General features: G+C 41.8%; 2 protein-coding genes across 7 annotated transcripts in view; both read right to left on the bottom strand.

Moving 5' to 3' along the window:
- Positions 1–14,072, bottom strand: part of LOC123974049 (tyrosine-protein phosphatase non-receptor type 4-like) — a 48,179-nt gene extending 34,107 nt beyond the window's left edge. Inside the window, exon 1 of the mRNA XM_046054467.1 lies at positions 13,544–14,072. The gene's annotated coding sequence lies outside the window, so the exon portion shown is untranslated. The remainder of the gene's footprint in view (positions 1–13,543) is intronic.
- A 2,351-nt stretch (positions 14,073–16,423) lies between these two features.
- On the bottom strand, positions 16,424–19,598 carry tmem177 (transmembrane protein 177). Of its 6 annotated transcripts, none has more exons than XM_046055121.1 (3): positions 19,464–19,598; positions 17,872–18,145; positions 16,424–17,514 (listed from the first exon to the last, which is right to left on the bottom strand). In XM_046055121.1, exons 2-3 carry the CDS (start codon positions 18,070–18,072, stop codon positions 16,783–16,785), a joined length of 933 nt encoding a protein of 310 aa, XP_045911077.1. In that variant the 5' UTR covers positions 18,073–18,145; positions 19,464–19,598; the 3' UTR covers positions 16,424–16,782. The 6 variants fall into 6 exon arrangements, with proteins under 6 accessions (XP_045911077.1, XP_045911080.1, XP_045911076.1 ...); XM_046055124.1 differs by having other exon boundaries at positions 19,421–19,524; XM_046055120.1 differs by lacking the exon at positions 19,464–19,598 and adding an exon at positions 19,385–19,452.
- Positions 19,599–20,246: the final 648 nt, after the last annotated feature.

The following is a 20,246-nucleotide window of genomic DNA, read 5'->3' as shown; positions in this document are numbered from 1 at the left end:
TTTCACATTTAACAATGAACCTCTTTGGAAAAAATTATAACACACACTTACGGTATATGACGGTTATATACCGCTTCCCCTGCAGGAGCTATCCCTTAGTGTCTAGATGCCTCTAGATGCACAAATGTTCACTTTTGAGAGAAACAGTTTTGCCATCAGCATGTTTTACCGAGCTCTACCTGGTGTGGCCAGTGTGTGTGTGTGTGTCCACAGATGGGACATACTGCAGGCTTATAGAGTCTGCTCGATTTTGCTGATGAAAGGGATTCCGCTCGACGCATAATACAGAAAACTGGAAGCTCTGCGTAGGTTTTACACTGTGCCATACCTCTCTCCCTCTCTCCCCTCTGTTATTGTGTGATGATCGCCATCTCAATAAGTCCAAATTTCAGATAGAAAACAGTCGATGATGTGCATGTGACCTACAATTTAATGTGCGGTTGCTGCTGCTCTCCCCGCCTGCATCTCTCTTGCACACAAACACAACACAGGTTTGGTCAACCGTGTTGCTTTTAACGCCTGTCAGACCACAGCACGCTTTTGTCCCTACACTGCTGCCGTTCAAGCCTACAAGTTTCTGTCTATGACATTTTTAATTTTGTGGGTCGTGAGAAACAGTGATGATGCACAGGGGATGTGGCCAGCAGTACTACGAATGCTTACGATAGAAGGCCGATAAAACCAAATGTCCAAATACATCTAAATATGAAAATAAATCAACGTAATGTCCTTAAAGTGGATTAATTGCAAACTACATACCTATAAAGCTCAAACATCCGTAGGCCCTGCAGCAACAAAGGCAATTCAAGAGGAAGAGGCCATTCAAGAGTGGTGCTGATGATTAAACAGCTCGTTTGAATGTATCATATACGTAAGCTCACATAACAAGGAGCATGTGTGTGGGAGAAGTGTTAGGGGATGTCTCTGTACCACTGGTTGTATCAAGAGGTGAAGATGAAGAGATGGAGGTGGGTGGAACACATTGTGGTTGGTAAACAGGGCCAAAACAGGAAAGCGTGGGCCCACCTGACAATCACCCCACAGCCTGTACAATGTTTCCACGCTGTAGAAAATAAGGTCTGCTGCTGGTGAAAAATACTGAGACAGCAATCTCACACAGCTGATGCAAAGTCTCCCAGCATCGGGGCTTTTTTTAAGGGAAGTTTAATTTCTGCTAGCATCACTCAACACCATTTCATATCTAGATACGATACATATCCATAATACAGCATATTTTGGGGAATTCAGTGATTAAATAGTTTATATAAAATGACCACGTGGCCCATTTCTTACTACATTTTGAATTATATGCACTAGAGAAATAAAAAGTTCCTTTGGGCAAATTATCAATTAAGGTTAGTGGTGTTTCAGTCTGCAGCACAATTTGCAAAGTTTGCAGTTTTCTGGTACGTGTCAATTACCCAAAACACGTCCAAGTGACGTGGTTTGTGTTGCCTTAATGCAAATCTCCTGCCTGCATCCATGCCATGCAGAAGAGCAGCTATCTATACAAAATGGAGCACAATTTAAAACCATAAACATTTTCCTACAGTTGCACGATATAACTTTTATCGCACAGTAGCTTATCAAACTGTTTGGCTTTTAGCAATCACTATTAGGGTGATTACATGTATTCTGTGGCCTGCAGCGCCTGCCTGATATACAACAACCTCCAACCAGGTTTCACAACCATAGGTTCAACAGTGCTTGATTTAGCCTGTTCAGCATTAATCTGATTTTACAAGAGAAGATTAGTGCAACCCCAGACCTAAGTGAAGGCTTAACTGAACCAGTGAAACCAATTCCACTTCAGACTAATGCTCTTATTATACAGAATAGCAATGTTTAGAAAATGGACTATGGGATTGTGAGCAACCAAGCATAAGAAACAAAACACAGACGCACACTGACTTTGCGTGACTTCATACAATTTTTTATACTGTAATATTTGGCTGTAGGGTAACATTTATTAGAGCAGCATGTTTATAAGTACTATATGTAAATAATAGCTATTGTTTCCCTTTTTATTCCTCTTAGTTCCACTAAACATGTAAATTATATACATTTCTAAAGCTAGGCTCTGCCATCCCTTCACACAAAGCGATCCCAGCGGCTGTAGTATTTATTGCTGCTCTTACTAGTATGTATTGTCAGTTGTAGATCTGTATTTGATGCTCTGTTGATGCTTGTATGTTGTTCCTCAAATGTAAGTCGCTTTGGATAAAAGCGTCTGTCAAATGAGTAAATGTAAATGTATTTAGGGTTCTGGCCATACTACTCCAGACACAGTTTTCAGCTTACGATTATCGGGACTCTATTGTTCAGTAAGTTTACATCTTTTATCCAGATGAACACCTGCTCTTATAATATGGAAAACTTTTCTGTTAAATCCCTCTAAATGCTTTTGTTTTCTCACCTTGCTCCTATTCAACATAAGCACAATGACATTTCATTCATTTCCAACAAGCATACGCAGCGGCATTTTTCTGGAATATTTTTGTTGTTGGAGTTGATCAATGAAAGTGCTTTCGTCACATTCATGTAGATATGACAATTTATCAATAAACACAAACGGTCAAATACCAGGATGTCTAATATCTAAATAAGGGCCAGTCCTCAACTGTAGTGTCTGAAATTGGACCTTAAATGGCCCGAGGAACAAACCTAACAAACAAAACAGAATTATTGCCACTGCTCACAGTGGTAGATTACCAGTGTTAATCAGTTGCTAGGTTAATCCTTGAGCAAGAGGTGCCAAAACATGCGTAGATTCATCGTCCTGCAATTAAAATGTCTTAGACTAAAGTGTCCAAGAAATGTCATGTATTGTCCTCTTGCTAGTAGCTTCCATGCTGGCCTAAAGCAGCCATGAGTCAGCCAGAGGCAGCCCCCTGCCTCATGCTGAAATCAGAGAAACCACAAGAATGTAACAGCTTCTGTTATTATCCCTCCCTGCTGCCTCGCTGCCTGATAGGCTGCCCGTTTCTCTCTCACACAATCTAGTTCTCATGTTCTCTCTCTCCTCTCGTTCTCATCTCTGACACACAGATTCTCTCAGGGTATGGTTGTCCATTTAGCTCGCTTTCTTTCTATCTGCCTGCACAGATGCTGTATATAAGCACACACACACAGAACCTGACAGTGCAAAATCACAAAGACTGCAATTTGTTTTTCCTACAGAGAATTGCTGCAAAGCCAGGGCCATCAGACACGCAGAAACATCTAGACAAATGCCCACAGGAAAATCAAGCTGATACAGTCCATAACTAGCCAGCAGACACATGGTAAAATTCCATTCCATTGTATGTTCATATTAAAACATTGACTATTAAATAACTTTTACAATTTCGCCAACCTGCACCAGGTTACAGGACCTTACACACACACACACTTCACATAAAGGGAAAATAGATCGATTGATTGAAAGACTGTCCGTTACATTGCCCTCTCTTTCTGCAACTCTCTGCAATCTTTAGAATGAGTTTGCAGGGATCCATCATGAGTTGCTCTTTACTTAAATTGTACCAATCCAAAGCAACACTTAAATGCATCTTTAGCACCACGCCTTCATATACTTCCTGTTTTAGTCACATTACAGATCAATGCTTTATAAAAGACATTGAAAATGTACAAAACAGTTACTTAAAGGTCAAATACTGACATAGTTAAAAGAAAATGTTTGACAAAATAAAGCCAAAAATATTTGTCCACAGTTTAGAGCTGCAGGAAGTTGCATATACTTCAGACATTTAATGTGTTACAGAACTCAGACAGCTCCTCTGAAAACTGGTGATAACCGTCCTGTGGTCGGGTTCGGCCTTTCCTCTGCAATTTTCCCTTCTCTGCCACTGTGAACAGGCGGATGTCTGCTGGTCTTATTCTCACACCAAAGACAGACAGTGACAGAGGCTGTTGTAGAAATAACTACAAATTGAGTATGTGTGCCATTTTAAAAAGCTAACAAGTTAGCCAGTAGGCCAACCACGTTTTCAATCTAAAATCATGTTACATTTCAGCTGTCAACTTAGCCGCCTATAGCTAAAAGATCAATCTAGCTTATGCAGTTAATACCAAACTAAACATAAAGTTAAGACTACATGGGTGCCTGTTTAACACCAATTAGCCATCACCTTTTTAATCAGCTATAGTGCAACATCAGTCCTGTTGTTTTTTCCTGTTTAAGCCAAGCCCTTTTTCAAAAAAGGAATCTGTAACATTACTGGATTCATCTACTAATCTGTTAAAGTGATATTAGTTTCAATCAATCAATCACCCCAGCCCCCACACACATTTAAGATCTCTCTATTTCACAGTAATCAATTACACAACTGAGAGGACTAAATAAATGAGCAAAGGGCATTTTTGCACCATCTCTAAACATGGTTGAAAAAACCCACTAACAGTTCACAGAATGGAGCACTAGAGGTTTCGTATCTACTAGCTGGTTTGTAACTAAATCAGCACCACGAGTACTTGGGACCAGTGTTGGGCAGTAACGCGTTACTGTAATATTATTACTTTTCCCAGTAACTAGTAGTGTAACTTTTCTAAAACAGTATATATGTTATTACTAATTACTAAGGCAAGTAACGCTGCGTTGCTCGTTACTGAACGCACCATCCTTGACGTGAATCCGCAGCTCAGACTTTGTTGTTCATGTCCGCTGATAGCCAAACACTAAAGGAAGAAAGTAGAACGAGGGAGAGAGGCGTTCTTTCCACAGCTGTAAGTAGCTGTTGCCATGGAAAGTACGTTGTCATCTAGTGTAAACTCAGCAAAAAGCTTTCAATCGTGAACATTTCTACATTTGATTTATTGACGCATCTGCTGAAGCAGCACAGCAACGTGAAACTTACAGAAAGAAACTCCAGCAGCTGCTGCCACTGATGCTTGGACTCGTCGGGAGAGAGTGGCGTCAACGTAAAAAAAAAAAGTTTTGTAACAACTGAAGACTGCTCTTATAAAAACAGGCTACACGTGCAGAAAAAACGCTGTTTAAAAGTCGAGATCTACTTGCTTTATTTTTTTATTTCAGCCTGTGGTGTTAAGAAACTTTAGGCCTAGGCTATATGCTTTGTAAAAACCATACTCCTTGCTGCGGTTATGAATATGATATTAGCTAATAAAGTCGGGAGAGACTGCTTTGTTTGGGGGTGAAGGGGGGTGGTAGTGCAAGCAGTGTTTCCCATAATTAGCCTATAATTAGGATAATTATCAGCGCTGACCGCCAAATATTGATTTCAACTAATTTATTTAATTTGAGGAGCATCTATTCGTGCAGCACCTCCTGAACACCAATGCACAAACCTGTCCAAAGTCTCTGTGGTGTAACCGCTTTTATTATAGTAATGCATAAATGACACTTTAGTAATAGTTTATGTTTAACTAGACTAAGTTTTAACTTACATACAGCTGGCGCAAAGGATCGTCCCAGTCCTCAAGATGTGAGTACAGTACAGTACAGTAAAGTGGAGAAAGGTTAGGCCCAGATGTCAACAAAAGTGTGTGTGTGTGTGTGTGTGTGTGTGTGTGTGTGTGTGTGTGTGTGTGTGTGTGGTTCAGAGTCATCCAAGCTCATGTGGGTGGACACACCCTCCAAAAAAGCATGCCCATCAGCCTTTGTAACCAGATCTCTTTCCCTCTCGCTGCAATGTATCACATGCACACTGACGACATTTCACAGCCCCCATGCGCTTTCTGCACCTGTATGTTGACTAAAACGGAGGAAATGATGGTTGATGATTACAATCACCTTTGTATTGAACAAGAAGGTCATGTAGACTAGGCTTCAAGACGAGTATGGCTGAAAAGAAAGGAAGGATTGATAGAAAACGAGCCCAGACAGCAAAGAAATTGGAAGCAGTATGAAATAAAAAATAAAAACAGAAGTACGCTACTACTGTCTAGTGTTTTTAGACTGCTCTTTATATTCTTGTTTGAGTTGGATATGAAATCCCTTTGCGTTTCCTCCACAGATCTCCAAGCAAAACAAGCAGCGGATTAAACAAGGTTTGGCAACGTAAACTGTTGATGTTCCAGAAATAACCCCGTCAAGTGTCACACTGCATGTCTGAAAAAGAGGGCAGGAAACTAAAGGTTGAGAAACACGGTAACCGATGTAAGGGTACTTGCTGCTCGTCTTTTAATAGACGATGGAACCAAAATGAAACTCTTTACCGTCACAAACGCTGCTCACTGGTAAAACTGAGTCAATTTTTGAATGGGACAGAAGTATTTGAGGTTGGAAACAGATTCTATAACCACTGATGTCACCACTTTTTAGCTTTATGATCATCTAGTTAAACTCTGGGAAATCATTTGCAAACCAGTGTTTTTCTTTAACCCCCAACAGGTCACATTACATCTCAAACGGTGATCAAAAACAATAAGAACCTTGGTAATTCATGAGGGTTGGACACGGCAGAATAAGGAACGCAATCCATTTTTGGTTCTGACACACTGTTCTTAAGCAACTGTGTCCTTTGACCTCCTGAGGTATTAAAGGCTCTTTAAGCAGCTGTTTCAAAGGCAGACCTGAGGATCCGGATCTGAAGCTGACACACACACACAAAGCTCAAGTTGCACAAGCAGCAGGTTATAATGGGCACATGGCAAAAGGTCTACAACACTTTGCTGAGCAAATCGCAACACACTTCTTCGAAACAGTAATGTAATATATATATATAGGGCACATGTCGCTGTGTATGCATTTTTGGGGGTAGTGGGAAGGATGATAGCAAGGGAAAGGACAAGACAAAACACGCACTGGGGCATAACTCCTGAGAAGAGTCAGGAGCCAGCTGCACTCACATACCTGAGGGGTGTAAAGGTGGGGGTGGGGCTGCAGCGGAGACGAGTCCTTTCTTTCAGAAGAAAAATGTTGAGGTATAAACATAAAATCCAGCAGATATTCTACAACAACAGAATGACATGCAGTGGTGGTCAGGAAGGACTGAGCCCATCACATTGTCAGACAGTCAGTCTGCGTCTGAGAGACCTGCTCAGGTTATAGACACTTCTTCATATCTGGACTAAACTCTAACTACATTTCTGTAAACTGAAGCGCAGGTGGCTCAGTTGGTGGAGTGCACCGCTCCATGTGCAAAGCTTGGTCTGTATAGCTGCGCCCACAAGTTCGATTCCAGCCAGGGGCCTTTTGCAGCACGTCGTCCCCTCTCTCTGCCTCATTTCCTACTGTCCTATCCCAATAAATGCCCCCCACCAAAATATAAAATAAATTTAAATATCTTCAAATAAATAAAAAAATAAACTCTGTGGCTCAATTCAACAGACGACTTCCTCGAAAGTCAAATATAATTAAATCACTCTCTGAGCAGCTTGTCAACATACCAGAGCCAGGGGGAGTGGTCACACACACACACACACACACTCAACACTGACAGTGGTGCAGCAAGAAATAAAAATAAATCACCATATCAATATCAATTATCAGTTACACAGAACAATCACATTCAACATCAGCTGCATTTTCATTTGCTTTGCTATGGTTTGCACAGACATTTAGCATTTTAACACATCCGTCATGGCTGCTTGGCAGTGTGTTACTGACAAACAAACAAATGTATGCGACTGTAACAAACTCAATATGCCTACAGTTCAATGAACAAGTGATTACCAACCAACTCCCCAGGAGCTCATCGGTATTTTGGTTCTGACTGATCGGTAATCACCAATCATTTAAAACTGGTTCTTAGTACCAATCCCTGAAGACTTCAGAGGTCTGGATGGATCAGCAGAGGTCAAAGTGAGACTGAAGAACAAGTTGAGGAAAATAGGGGACTGAAAGGAACTGAGCATCTGTTGAAAGGCTGAATGCATTCAAACTGGGAATAGACAGGTTGTTGTTTTTTTTATTACTAGTTGTAGACAGTGATCATCGATCAACAAAAGAAAGAACTATTAATGAGGCACAGTTTAATCCTCAATTATCATCTGTTGTCCCTGGCCAGATGTTAAAACTGCACCCTGGATCCATTAACAAGAACAAATAATAATATTAATTCTAATAACTACTGAAATTACTGATTTAGTTCATTATTGACGAAAAGCATCAGAGGAATTACATTTTGTTTGTTCTGGAAGCGCAAATACAGCTACACGTTCCAAAATGGTCCCACATTGCCATCTCTGCATTTATGCACCCCTTCCCTGGTGATCAACAATGATCATGTTAATCCTTTAATGTTGTGCTGTCTTAATCCAACCTCTGCAAGGCTAGCTAAGTTGATCTCACAGCCCCTAAACTATAATCGAGCTAGTTTTATCTCCTGGCTCTGTTGGCATAATCTACCCCGGCATTTTTCGGGAAACTGGGTTAGAGCACACAAGTGACTCATAATAGGGCAGATACTGATGATGATTTACAACACATATCTAGAGCCGCTATTAATTTTGCCATGGCTTACAGGCTTGTTGGACAGTGGAGTAAAAAGTAAATCTCTCTCAGAAAAATCAAACAGTTAGCGGTACTACATGGTGGAGTATTGCTTCAAAGTCAATGATGAAATGTGTGTTTGATTTGTTAGGGCCATTACAGCAATATGGGATCATGCGATATGATTTCTGCTACACTTTAAAATAAGGGTATGAAAAATATTTACAAAAATATTCTCTCTGGTGTTGCGGTCTAAATCCTGCATGCCTGAATGTAACTGGTGATTCAAAGCATTTATGCTGTGTGTATGTGTGTAAGTGTGTATGTGTGTAAGTGTGTGTGTGTGTGTGTATGTGCGTAAGTGTGTGTGTGTGTGTGTGTGTGTGTGTGTATGTGCGTAAGTGTGTGTGTGTGTGTGTGTGTGTGCGTAAGAAGGGGGTCCGTCCCCAGCACCTCTCGCTGGCTGAATAACATGCTGTTTGAGCTAATCAAACCATTATGACTGCCCACTAACTGAGAACACCATTAGCATAATATGCAGTTTCATCTGATTAGTTATGCATGATCCAGATACGCCAACGCACGACAGAGAGAGAGAGGGAGAGAGCGTGCGAGACGGGGAGGGGATGGAAGAGGTGACCCTGATCTGACAGTAAAACATCTAAAATAAAAGCTTTAAATGGAACAGAATGGGAACAAAAAAACACTACAAACTCACTTTCCATGAAAAGGCATTACTGAGTGAAATGGTCCATGGTCACAAAACTCCTTAGAACAGCCTTACATAAGCATGGAGAATCACTGATCTATAGGACTACTGTCGAACTATGAATTAATAAGGCTTTTCCCTGCTAGAACTGAATCCTTCTACACCCAATTCACAGTGCCACTGTTATTTTTGTCCCAGTGTTCACAGGCAGAAAATAATTATTTTTAGTCTGAGCTTAAAACTTATGTAAACAGGTAAGTCTTCTCCTCTGTTTTCTGAATTAAATTGTGACGACAACGCTAAAAGCCTGACAGAGGCGTCCACATTATTCTTTACTACCAATCACACCGTGTGTGTCACTATTAATATGGCACTACTAGCTTTCCATTTTGGAAGTCTAGATCTGTCAAGGCACCTTCGTCCTGGCGTTCTGTAGCTGTGGTATCTTGCAAAGAATAAACACAGCTGTGTTTGGGGCTTGGGAGATGATTTTCTGGCTAAAGAGTTGTGCCATGTCCGCCCCAGCAACAGACCACTAGCTAGCTGCCTTTATGAGAGCGATCTGGCTGGATATTTATGTGAATTTATTTATGTGTTTGGCTGGTTCGCTTAAGGACTGCCAGTCAGACGGACTGAAAAGAACTGTAGCTCAGGACAATGACGTGATCCGAGAGCGCTACCAGCCCGTGCAATGTTAGGCAAATTTGTATTTACGCCAGCCTGTGCCAAATTAGGCATATTTGTGAATGTATGGCGATCGTGCCTCAACAACAAGTCTCCAGTAATTTGGCAGCAGTTAGGTTGGTGTGCAGCGATCAGTGGCTCTGCTTACTGCGCTTCCCAACTGCAAACAGGACTGTGAACTTTTATAATAGAACGGGCAGGCAGCTGGTCCCCTTGGTTAAACATGAACAGGCTGATCTTTGAGAGGGCTGATACTAACCGTCACCAGAGGTCACAGGCAGCCTGCTCACATTCAAAGAGGAGGAAGTAATGAGGGATCTCAGAAGGTAAGTACCACATAATTTGAAACATGCACAAGCATGAGTTTTAATACTCAAGTCATTTATTTGTGTATAGAACAGCAACTTAGTGGCACTACATTGACAGAGGGAGAGAAAACTACATTATGGTGTCAGAAGTTCATTAAAACTAAGTCTTTTTTCAAAGCTCTTCTGGCAATGAATCCAAGCTTACCAATGTAAAATACGCAAACGCTAACATCTTAGAAGCCTGATAATGTATCTTGGCTGCAGCACACCAGCCAGCAATCTTCCTACCAACACTGTCAGTTAGCACCAATACTAAGCTGAGCACCATGCTGTGCGGTAGGGTGTGCCTCTCTAACACTGAGAGAAAACAGACACAAGGTGTCAGAAAAAGATAGAGAGAAAAAGCACAAGTACCTCACAGCAAAGAGGTGAGAGGCTAGCGAGAAAGTCACAGAGGCAGCAGCTGAAGCTCAGGGTGCATAAATATGACAAACTCCTGGACTGACACAATTATGAGACAAAACTGAAACAGGAGTAAATTCCAATACATCTTACAAACATAAGGAAATGGTATTTGGTCTAATGGCTGTTGCACTATCCTCCTTGCACGAAACAGAGGAGCTTCAGGCACATAGTGTGGTCTGTGCTCCTAGCCCATCCCACAGTGTATACACATCGCAGCCTTTCAAACCGGCAAGAACAATGGTAGACCTTTGACTTCTTTGCAATGTGGGCTGGTTTATGATGTGTAACCAGGAAGCTGTCATCTTCATGTATCTTCTCTACGGGCACCAGCCAAACCTGTGGAGACACATCTGCAAAAACGGCATGATGCTAAATTGGTGGTGAGAGGTCTGAGCATTAAAGATATAGTGCTAGCTGTAAAAAAAAATAATTATTCTGCACTCTTCCTCATTTAATAGCTTCTTCAGATCCAATCGAAACAATAGAATATCACAGAGTGATGGATAAAGAAGAAATTCTTTGTAAAGCTCTAAAGCTAAGCTCATGGTGGTCTTTATGTGAAGCTGCAGGCAATGTTGACAAACAGCTTCTCAAATACACATATATATCTTACAGGCCTGCAAGACTGAGAATGATTTCAACTTAAGTGAAGACAGCATTTTTGGCTATTGTTAACCAAAACAATGAGGATGAGTTTGACTCATCCTCATTGTTTTGGAAATAAACATAAGGGTACATTACAATTTGCCTCTCCATCATAGCCACAGTTAAATTTAAGCAAGCTGCCTTGGGATATAATGATACTGCCTAGGTAACTTGCTCCCATGGGATCCCCCGCCCTGCCCTCTGTTAGCAGGTGCAGTTTATCCCCATTACCCATGCCACACCTGGGCCCCTCTCTTCCAATATCCATATCCTCTCCTCACTTCTTCCCTTCGCTTTAACTGTTGTTAATCTGTTTTCTCTCTCGGTCTCACACACACACTTCTGCTGTACACCCTTTGGATGTCAAATTCCGCTGCTCAAGTGAACCAGGGCCATTGCCACAGGCAATTAAATCTTCACCAGCTGAGTCCATCCACTCTTAAAACTCAGGATGTCTTCAGGTTTGGGCAGAGCAAAAAGAACTGAAATTGAAAGTTCACTCCGGGGTTTCTCCTCTGCACACCGTGTATGCATTTGTAGCATGCATAGAAATGATCAGACTGCATGTCACAAAACCTATGAAAATAAACTTTGCGCAGCCTTATTTAGTCATGTTTATGCGCCAACAGCGTTACAGCACAGCCTCCAATCCTAATGTATGTTTCAGCTATCAGAGATGAGATGTGCAGGATTGCAAAATAATCCTGACTACCACAGCTTTAACATATAATACGGTGGCAATCAACAGCGCATAATGGTGTCCCACATAAAAATGTGCAACACGGCAGGCCTAATTCCCAAGATAAGTCGTTCAGATTTGGTAACCATCAGCCTCTGACAGGGGTTCCCAAACATATTCAGGTCAAGACCAACCATAAACATTAGGTCAGAGACACCCATTTGTTTGAGCCCCATCTGCTAAATTGTTTTGTTAATATGGATTCTTTCATAAACGGACACTAAGCTATTGTAAAAGCAATTGCTACAGTCAATTATTACAGATTTTTTTATATGTGGGCTCAGGAGTCTGGGGCTTCTGGTGTCCCCTTTTCACAGATCCCTGGAGATTCCCCAATGACACTTTGGGGATTGCTGACTTTGGAGAACACTTGGAAAATGAACCCAGCTCCTGGATTTAATTCACAATCCCTTCCTTTGCTGTGATCCCATTCAGAAGCAATCGTGGCTCTTAAGTCATTTTGCAGAGCCAGTCAGTGAGGGAGAGCCAGGGGCCAGACAAAACAGGACAGAGCAGCATCCATATGATCTCAGCAGCGGTAGCAGACCGGCAAACAGCAGGAAGCAGAGGAACCGACTGCGACCCAAAAGATGTGGCACGGCTGGTGGAGGATTACGTCATCGACAAAAATGAGGACGCCTCATCACAGCAATCCCTCACATCCATTACTTAACACCACATAGTTAAAATCTCCACCTTTTCGGTCATTTACTTTGCAAAGAAAATGAAATAATGATTGATTCACGGGCCACTAAGTAGGAGCAGGGTCGCAATAAGCAGCTTATCCAGACACAGGCCCTCTCGTGTGACATTTCTAGTATGTGACACGTACGTGAGAGCAGTTTGCAACAACTGGTGCTTCACCGATCACACAGCAATCAATGACAAAACCCCGACGTCAATTTGACCTGAAGGATCTGCATTCGCCGTGTGTGACGTTATGTACCGTTGATGACAGAAACGCATCAACTACCTCGACCATTCCCGGCGAAACACGACAACGCAAATCACTTAATAACCATTAATTAATAAGTATTATAACACATGATAAAGGAATGCAACATCCTAACACCGCACTGGTGCCACTGAACGCCAACTGGACTCTGGTCATTAAAGGGCTTATTGTGCGCTGCAAGAATTAACTATGAACGGCCGATTTAACTAAATTACGAACGTCGACTTCAGGCGAACCTATCAAAGTTGCATTAATTCATCAATTCTTTAAATGCGTAACGTTACCAGTGCTGCGCACACGGGATTAGCTGCTGTATCGCAGCTAAGTAAAGTAAGCTGCGATACATTGAATGGGCTGAGAAACAGCTAACGTTAGCTAACAAGCTACACAACCTCTGGCTATTATTAAATAGAATAAAAACACTTTAATTAGGGCTTTCAATTTATTTGTGTAATATCCCACTCAAACATACAAAAGTGTAATAACAAAAAAGGTTATGGAAATGTTATTTAGCAACATTAGCCCTTTTGAGCTGAGTGGGGAGCAACTTGGATAAAAGTGACAGCGCTAAGATAGCTAGCGTTAGCTAACGTCAGCTGGCTGGTAAAACTGGTGGCCTGTGAGTAATGAGTGTCTTTCTTACCGTCATAAACTGCTCCAGGGGCGTCCAGTTTTTAAGGAATATATTGTTTGCTGTATGAGGAAATGGTTTGTGTGGGGGGCTATACAGCCCGAACATCCAAGATCAGTTGACCCGCTGCCGATGAAACCCGAGCATCATCATTATCACCGTCTTCATCAGTACTTGGAGTCCGGCGCTGCTTCACACACATCCATCCAGCAGAGCGGGGCCTCCTCCGGGCTCGACCATGCAACTGGCTCGGCGACGACGGATAATCCACAAGACAGGAGCCCCCGCAGTAACCATTGGCTAGACAAGGCGACTAGCAGTCATTTCAGGTCGAGAGAATGAAAAATATATTCCCACGCAGGCGTAAAAACAAAGACAACGTGATCAGCAAAAGGTTACAAGTGAAAATGTTGGGACTTCAAATCAGAGAATATGCAAATGTTGCGTTTCTGACTTTCCCGACATGAGCGTGTCCGTTGTCGCGAGCGTTCCCTGCCGTCTCTGCAGCTGCTTTGCCTGCCTGCCTACAGCACAGCGGCGATCAGCACTGCGACGTAATGGCGCTAACCGAGCGCGTGGTGGGCGGGGCCACGGGGCGGGAGGCGCGCAGTTTGTTTTTCAGCGCACCCCGCTAGACCCGCTCCAAAATAAAATCTTAAATATCTCCACATTTAGCTGCATTGTGACTCTTATAAAGAGCATACTGGCAGTGCATGTGTCAGTCAGTCACATGCTGCAGCTCACCATGTGGCCACTGATATCAAGAGTTATATAACATGTTTACCTTAAGATGTACTGAAAATGGATGTATGTGCTCAATAATGTAACAGCACATGTGCCATATGTATAATATATTGCAGAATGTACCAAGTATTATATGTACTGTGAAAAAAAAAAACACATTACCATAGCTTAAGGCAGTTATTTGCTAATGCATCCCTACCATCTGAATAATCCATTAGGTTTTGTGTTAGGTTGACAATGCAGATTGCATGTATTCTGATATGTATTGCAAAATCCTTCAATATACATTAAATGTATTTGGATGCCCTATTTTTTTTTTTAAAAGGCCAAGTGCATTACATAATGATATAATACACTCGTAAAAATAATATAACGTAAAATGGAATGAATATGCTTGAGACTGTAACTTAATGCAATCACAAACACGCACAAACACACACACTTGGATTATATTTGATATTCTATATTTGAATATATTATTACCTTGAATTTCATTTTGAAAAGAGCCCTGACCCTACAGGAGTCTGAATAAAAAATATAAAAAAGAATTTCACTGTATGACAATGAACCTCAAAATGAAGGTAATTATGAAAATGACTTTTCTCCCACTCAAAGTCCAAACCTGCCCATTCAGACTAAATGAATCTGTAGCCCTGTCTTTCATACACACTGTAAAGATTGTGAGAGTGTAAATGTGGGCTGTACTGACCTCAAGTGGAGAGAAAAAAAACATCCTACAATGCAACTGACAATGGACTGTTGTCCAGTCACTCTGTCTGGCATACAATGAAGTAAACAGATGAAGCGGAGTAGCGAGGACAAGACAACAAGCCCAGTGTTGTTGGTACGCATCCCAAAAGCCACTTTGTAGCCGGGGAACTGATGGAGTAGACCTTCAAATTCAGTCATCGCTTTTTTTTGTTCTTCATCATCTACTTCTTTTGACAGGGACATTCCTAATCACTTGTATGTACTTACTGACCCCCCCCCACCCCCCAACTGTGTTTTCCATATACCTAGTGCTACAGGGATTATTTGGTACAAACAAACTAAAATATTTAGTTCACATATTGGGGAAAGCACTTCTTGATGAAGCAAGTGTCAAAGCCCACAATCTGCTGCATAACCATAGATCTGGAACAAATTCTGCAACTTGCTCAAGGGCACTAATGTGGAGAGGACGCTTTCTGTCAGAGAACCCTGAACCCAAGCTGTCCTGATTAAGAACAGTCCCTCTACTTCTACCATCTGCATGCTCTTTTTATCACCAGATTTTACACCAGTACTGAACTTTGTTCATCTGCAGACATATGACCTAAAGGATCTTGGGTGCCACTGTATATGATGAGTTCTGAGGAGTCACAGTAAACTGCAGATTAAGATTACTATCCCTAAACATTTAGTCAGGATCATGCAAATGATGATGTTATTAAATATGATGCATTAACCAGATCCATATCATGATGTCGAAGTATGTACGCACATATGGACGGTCCATTCAACTGCTTCATGGCCTTATGGCTCGCTAGTCCGATCCCAAATCTGCTTTCCTCCATAAGGGTTTTGCCTTTCACTGAGTGAAGATACTGTACACGAGGATACTTAAGATTCTCTAACACAACTCACAATGACTTGCCATTTCTCTGCAGGCAGCGACAAAGAAGCATTCAGCTGAGCAGCCGAACACTTCAAACTCAAGGCCAAACCTTCAAGTCTGTTTGGAAACTCTAACTAACCTGCTTCCCTCGCCATTTTTAAGAAATGACAAACTGATTCTATGGGGAGAAGATTGAAAGGGTTTCAACTTTTGAGATAATAAAACACTGCAATTAAAGAATTTAAAAGCAATGTGTCTTTTTGGAAGCAATGTTTGTAGGAAAACATGCTGCTGTTTAGTTATTTAAATGTTATTTTTCAGTGCTGTGATAAAAAACTTCCAACAACATTTAATTTGCCCTGGCAGAAATCTTGCAGATCTCAAAAACAGGGTGAATAAAAGCTCTGCAGACCTTTTAACCTGAGTGTTTTGCAACACTGATCATTCCTAACTGTAATATCTAGAGACAAGAACAATGACACCTTATTCTGCACGACAAAGACTGTTCAACCATGTCTTTTCAACAACATATATTTCATCACATGCTCCGACAGGCTTCAAAAGTCTTTATTTGTACATTGGGTCCAGAATAAACCCTCCAAATATTGTCTTTGTTGGATAAATAAGTCACACTGGCCACCAAACATTTCACACCCCAGGACTGACTTGTAATTTGAATGATTCCACACTTCAAGATTCATAAAATGTTTATTCAACCCATGTGGGATGACATTTTTATATGAAAAATATATTAACAATTCTTTTGGCCAGGGTTTTTTGTGGCAAAAAGCTCAGGAGCCCCTCTATTCAGAGATAACTGAACTTACATTGTATCATTACGGGCTCAGGTGAGGCCCATTGACCTCCATTTTTATTCCCAAAACAACAGTCCACCTCCTATGATTCCTTTTCAAACTTTCTCCTCTTTGAGCAGAGCAAGGATCCCTTCCCTCCTGGATGTGTACGGTGTGTGTTTCAGCTGAAGGAGGTGAGCAGGAAACAAGTTCCCACTGGGAGCGTACATGTCCTCTCCCTGCCGCCCCATGAGGGAGCGCAGCGTCTTGTTTCTGGACAGAATCTTATCGTAAAACTCGACCCCTCCATGGGCATAATCACGGGACACTCCCGCTGCACGCCGGTCTGAGCTAAAGTCAATCCACTGGCTGACAGCATCCGAGGTGAGGAAGTAGGACACGGCACCAAGCCCCAGCGCCACAACATTCACACCTCCGCGAAACAGCGCAGGCCCGACGTGGAGCCCAAACATCTGCTTTAGCACCACGCTGTACACCCAAACCCCACCCAGACAGAGTGGGGCAACGGCGGCACTCACAACAGGACCTCCGGACTGCAAGCGGGCCACTTCTCGAGCTATGGCAAACTTCTGGGCCTCAAGGGAAAACACCAGCGCCTCCTTTAGAGCAGAGCCAGCATCGCTGCTCCAGTCCACCGCTTTGCCGTTGATGAAAACGGTGCGGTTTGTGATTCCGCTCGGGTCGTCGACCGTGCTGTTAAAGTTTGCTGGGAGGCCAATTTGGGCCCCTGCAGGAAGCCAAGGGACACCAGCACCGACCGGATGAAACCCAAAGGAGGCGAAGGCAGAAAAATTCTTGGGTGAGCTGATACCATAATCCTTCAGCACCTAAAAATGACAACATTCAAATTAGGATTTATTTTCCACTGCTCATTTTGACAATCTAGTTTAATGGCGTTACTGTGAATCTACGCTTTGTGAGCACTGTAATTTATTAAATCAAAATTTATTAAATATCTTTCTTTAAATGCCAATAACCCTGACATAACTGTTGTTGCTCAAATATAGCGCTTTTCAAAAGTTCAATAGTTGTCAATGAAGTGCATTTCTAGGCGTCATGACATTTGAGTCTTCTATCTCATCTGCAAGTGCCTGCACAAATCTAATTTAGTTTACAAAAAAGAAAACTCAAATAACACTTCGGCACACACACACACACACACACACACACACCACAGACAATACCTGCTGGAAAAGATCCTCGAGCTTTTCAGACAGAGTGACTGGCTCTCCTTTGTGCCAGGCCTGATAGAGCTGACGGTAGGACTTGTCAGGGAAAACGTGGTAGAACATGTTGGCTGCAAAGACCCCGCCACAGCTCGCAATCAGCAGCGGAGTCCGGTACTTCTGAAGGAGCACTGAGTACTTGAGGAAGCGGGACGCCATGTCACGCTTTTATTTTATTTTTTGATGTTGTGTCAGTTGCTTTTTAGCTGATGCAGACTTCAGTACGTGGAATCTGTGGAGGAGGCAGACAATACGTTCATGAGAGTACCAACGGGCTCGCACGTCAGAGATATACAGACAGTAATTCTATAGAGTCGGGAACACTTTGTTGATTTCTCCCTTTTCACAGAGAATAGGTAGAATTTAAGTGTCTTTCTCAAGGACACTTCAGGCAGGGATTCAAACCGTTGATGTCCTGGTGAGGGGACATTCTCTTTAACATCACCTATTCACTTCAGTCCCTGCTCATCATGTCTTCACGGTTAAAGAAGACCAGATAATAACTGACACATTTAACGTCAAAGCATTATGTTACTGTGTGTTCTCGCCATAAATCAGCAACAATTGAGGGTTATATTCAGGCGATGCTTGGATGTATATATAAACACAACTGAGCATAATATCAGGCTGACTCATATCATCTTGCCTTATATCAGCAGTGACAAAGTGGGATATTGGTTTACACAACATTAATAGGCTCAGGACCAGAGTGATTAAAACTGCTCAGAAGATCACTGCTAGTATCTCCCGAGCATCAGTGATATCGGTGAGGTGAGGTGCCTCCGTAGAGCCCAAAGGATACTAAAGGACAGTACCCACAGCCTGTTCACCCTGCTGCCTTCTGGGAAGAGATATAGAAGTTTCAGCTGCCGCACCACCAGACTGCAGAGCAGCTTTTTTCCCCCCCAAGCTATCAGACGTTTAAGCTCAAATTCATCTTCAGCACTGCTCCATTAATTATTGTTTATTTCTCTTTAACATTTTTATAATTGGTTGTGTATTAATGTATATCTGCTATGTCGCATATTCAATTTACTGTCGCAGACGAGTAATGAAACCAGAAAATATTTACATTTATGAAGCTTAAACTCAAACCGATTATTAAAACAGTTGGGGATTAATTTAACAGTTGACAACAATCCAGTATAATCTTCCTCTTGTTGTTTGGGTTTTAAGTCCAAACTGAATAGAGGACCATGCACATGTCATTCACATGTCAGTCACAATATTAACATCATAGGTCGAAGATACTGCAATGATTGGATTTCCCAGCACTGCCCCAATACAAGTTAGCCAGGCAGTACATGCAAGTCACAGCCTCTAGGCATTTCCAGCCGCTAAAACACACAAAAAAACGATACTAAAATGTCGCAAAAGTGAAGTTAACCAACTCTACCGCTGCAAACTGACGCACTTTAGCATGAGCTCACTGACCGCAAACACAGCGAGGCTAACAACGACCCGCACTTACTGTCTTCATGGCAAACAAACACGTTTTCACACTCACGCGTTCTGCACATCTTCACAAGGACAGACGAAACACCACTTACAGGCAATCATGTACCGTAAAGCGATTTTGCTGGCGTCAGGGTGTTGCACGACAGTTGTACGACAGTTTCGAAGTGCCCTGTCTGACAGAGGTGGTAAAACTCTGACTGACACACTGTGTTTGGGTGGGATCTCACCTCCCTTATGTATTTAAGCCCTTTGTACAAAAAACAACACACACACTGTATTGTAAACTGAGTGCAGACTGAATTTAGGAGCCCTCAATGTCTAAATGTCTAAATCTTCAGATGTTATTTTTATCTTTGAGCATCATATGCTTGTAAAGTTACTGTATACTTGATTGATTTGTACAGTAAAACAGCAGTACTTGGTTATGATATGATCTTTGAGTTGACTGGAAGTAATTAACTCAATCACTTCTGTTCAAGAAATTAGGAGACATTGATTTTTTTGTTAAAATGTGACTTTGAAATACCTAAACTACCTGTCAAACAAGTCTTGTCCCACTGGAAAATGATTAAAAAGCTTAATTTTAGTCCACATAACTGTTCTGCTATGGAACAATAGAGTCATAAAAATCTATATTTATGGACAGCTGGATGGAGAAACGAATATGGTCAATTGTACATCTGCTGGATGAAAATGGTAATGTACTTAAATTGTATGAGGTTAAGGATAAAAATGATTTGGATTTCTCCTTGGAAAACTATTCTAAGCTGACACAAAACATACGCATGGCTCTTATTCAGTTAAATAATCTAGAAAACACACCGACACCCAAATTACAAAATATAAAGATAGGCCAAGTTTCTTTTTAAACCAAA

This window comes from Micropterus dolomieu, linkage group LG07 (genome assembly GCF_021292245.1).
Source record: "Micropterus dolomieu isolate WLL.071019.BEF.003 ecotype Adirondacks linkage group LG07, ASM2129224v1, whole genome shotgun sequence".
Taxonomy (NCBI): Eukaryota; Metazoa; Chordata; class Actinopteri; order Centrarchiformes; family Centrarchidae; genus Micropterus; species Micropterus dolomieu.
The sequence above is the reverse complement of the archived record's forward strand: the minus strand, read 5'-3'. Positions and strand labels throughout refer to the sequence as shown.

What these genes read in the sequence shown, in the direction of transcription:
- tmem177 (XM_046055121.1), bottom strand. Translation starts at nt 18,072, where the DNA reads ATGGCGTCCCGCTTCCTCAAGTACTCAGTGCTCCTTCAGAAGTACCGG. An exon ending in TCGAGGATCTTTTCCAGCAG is followed by an intron (nt 17,515 to 17,871) that starts GTATTGTCTGTG and finishes TGTCATTTTTAG; the next exon opens with GTGCTGAAGGATTATGGTAT.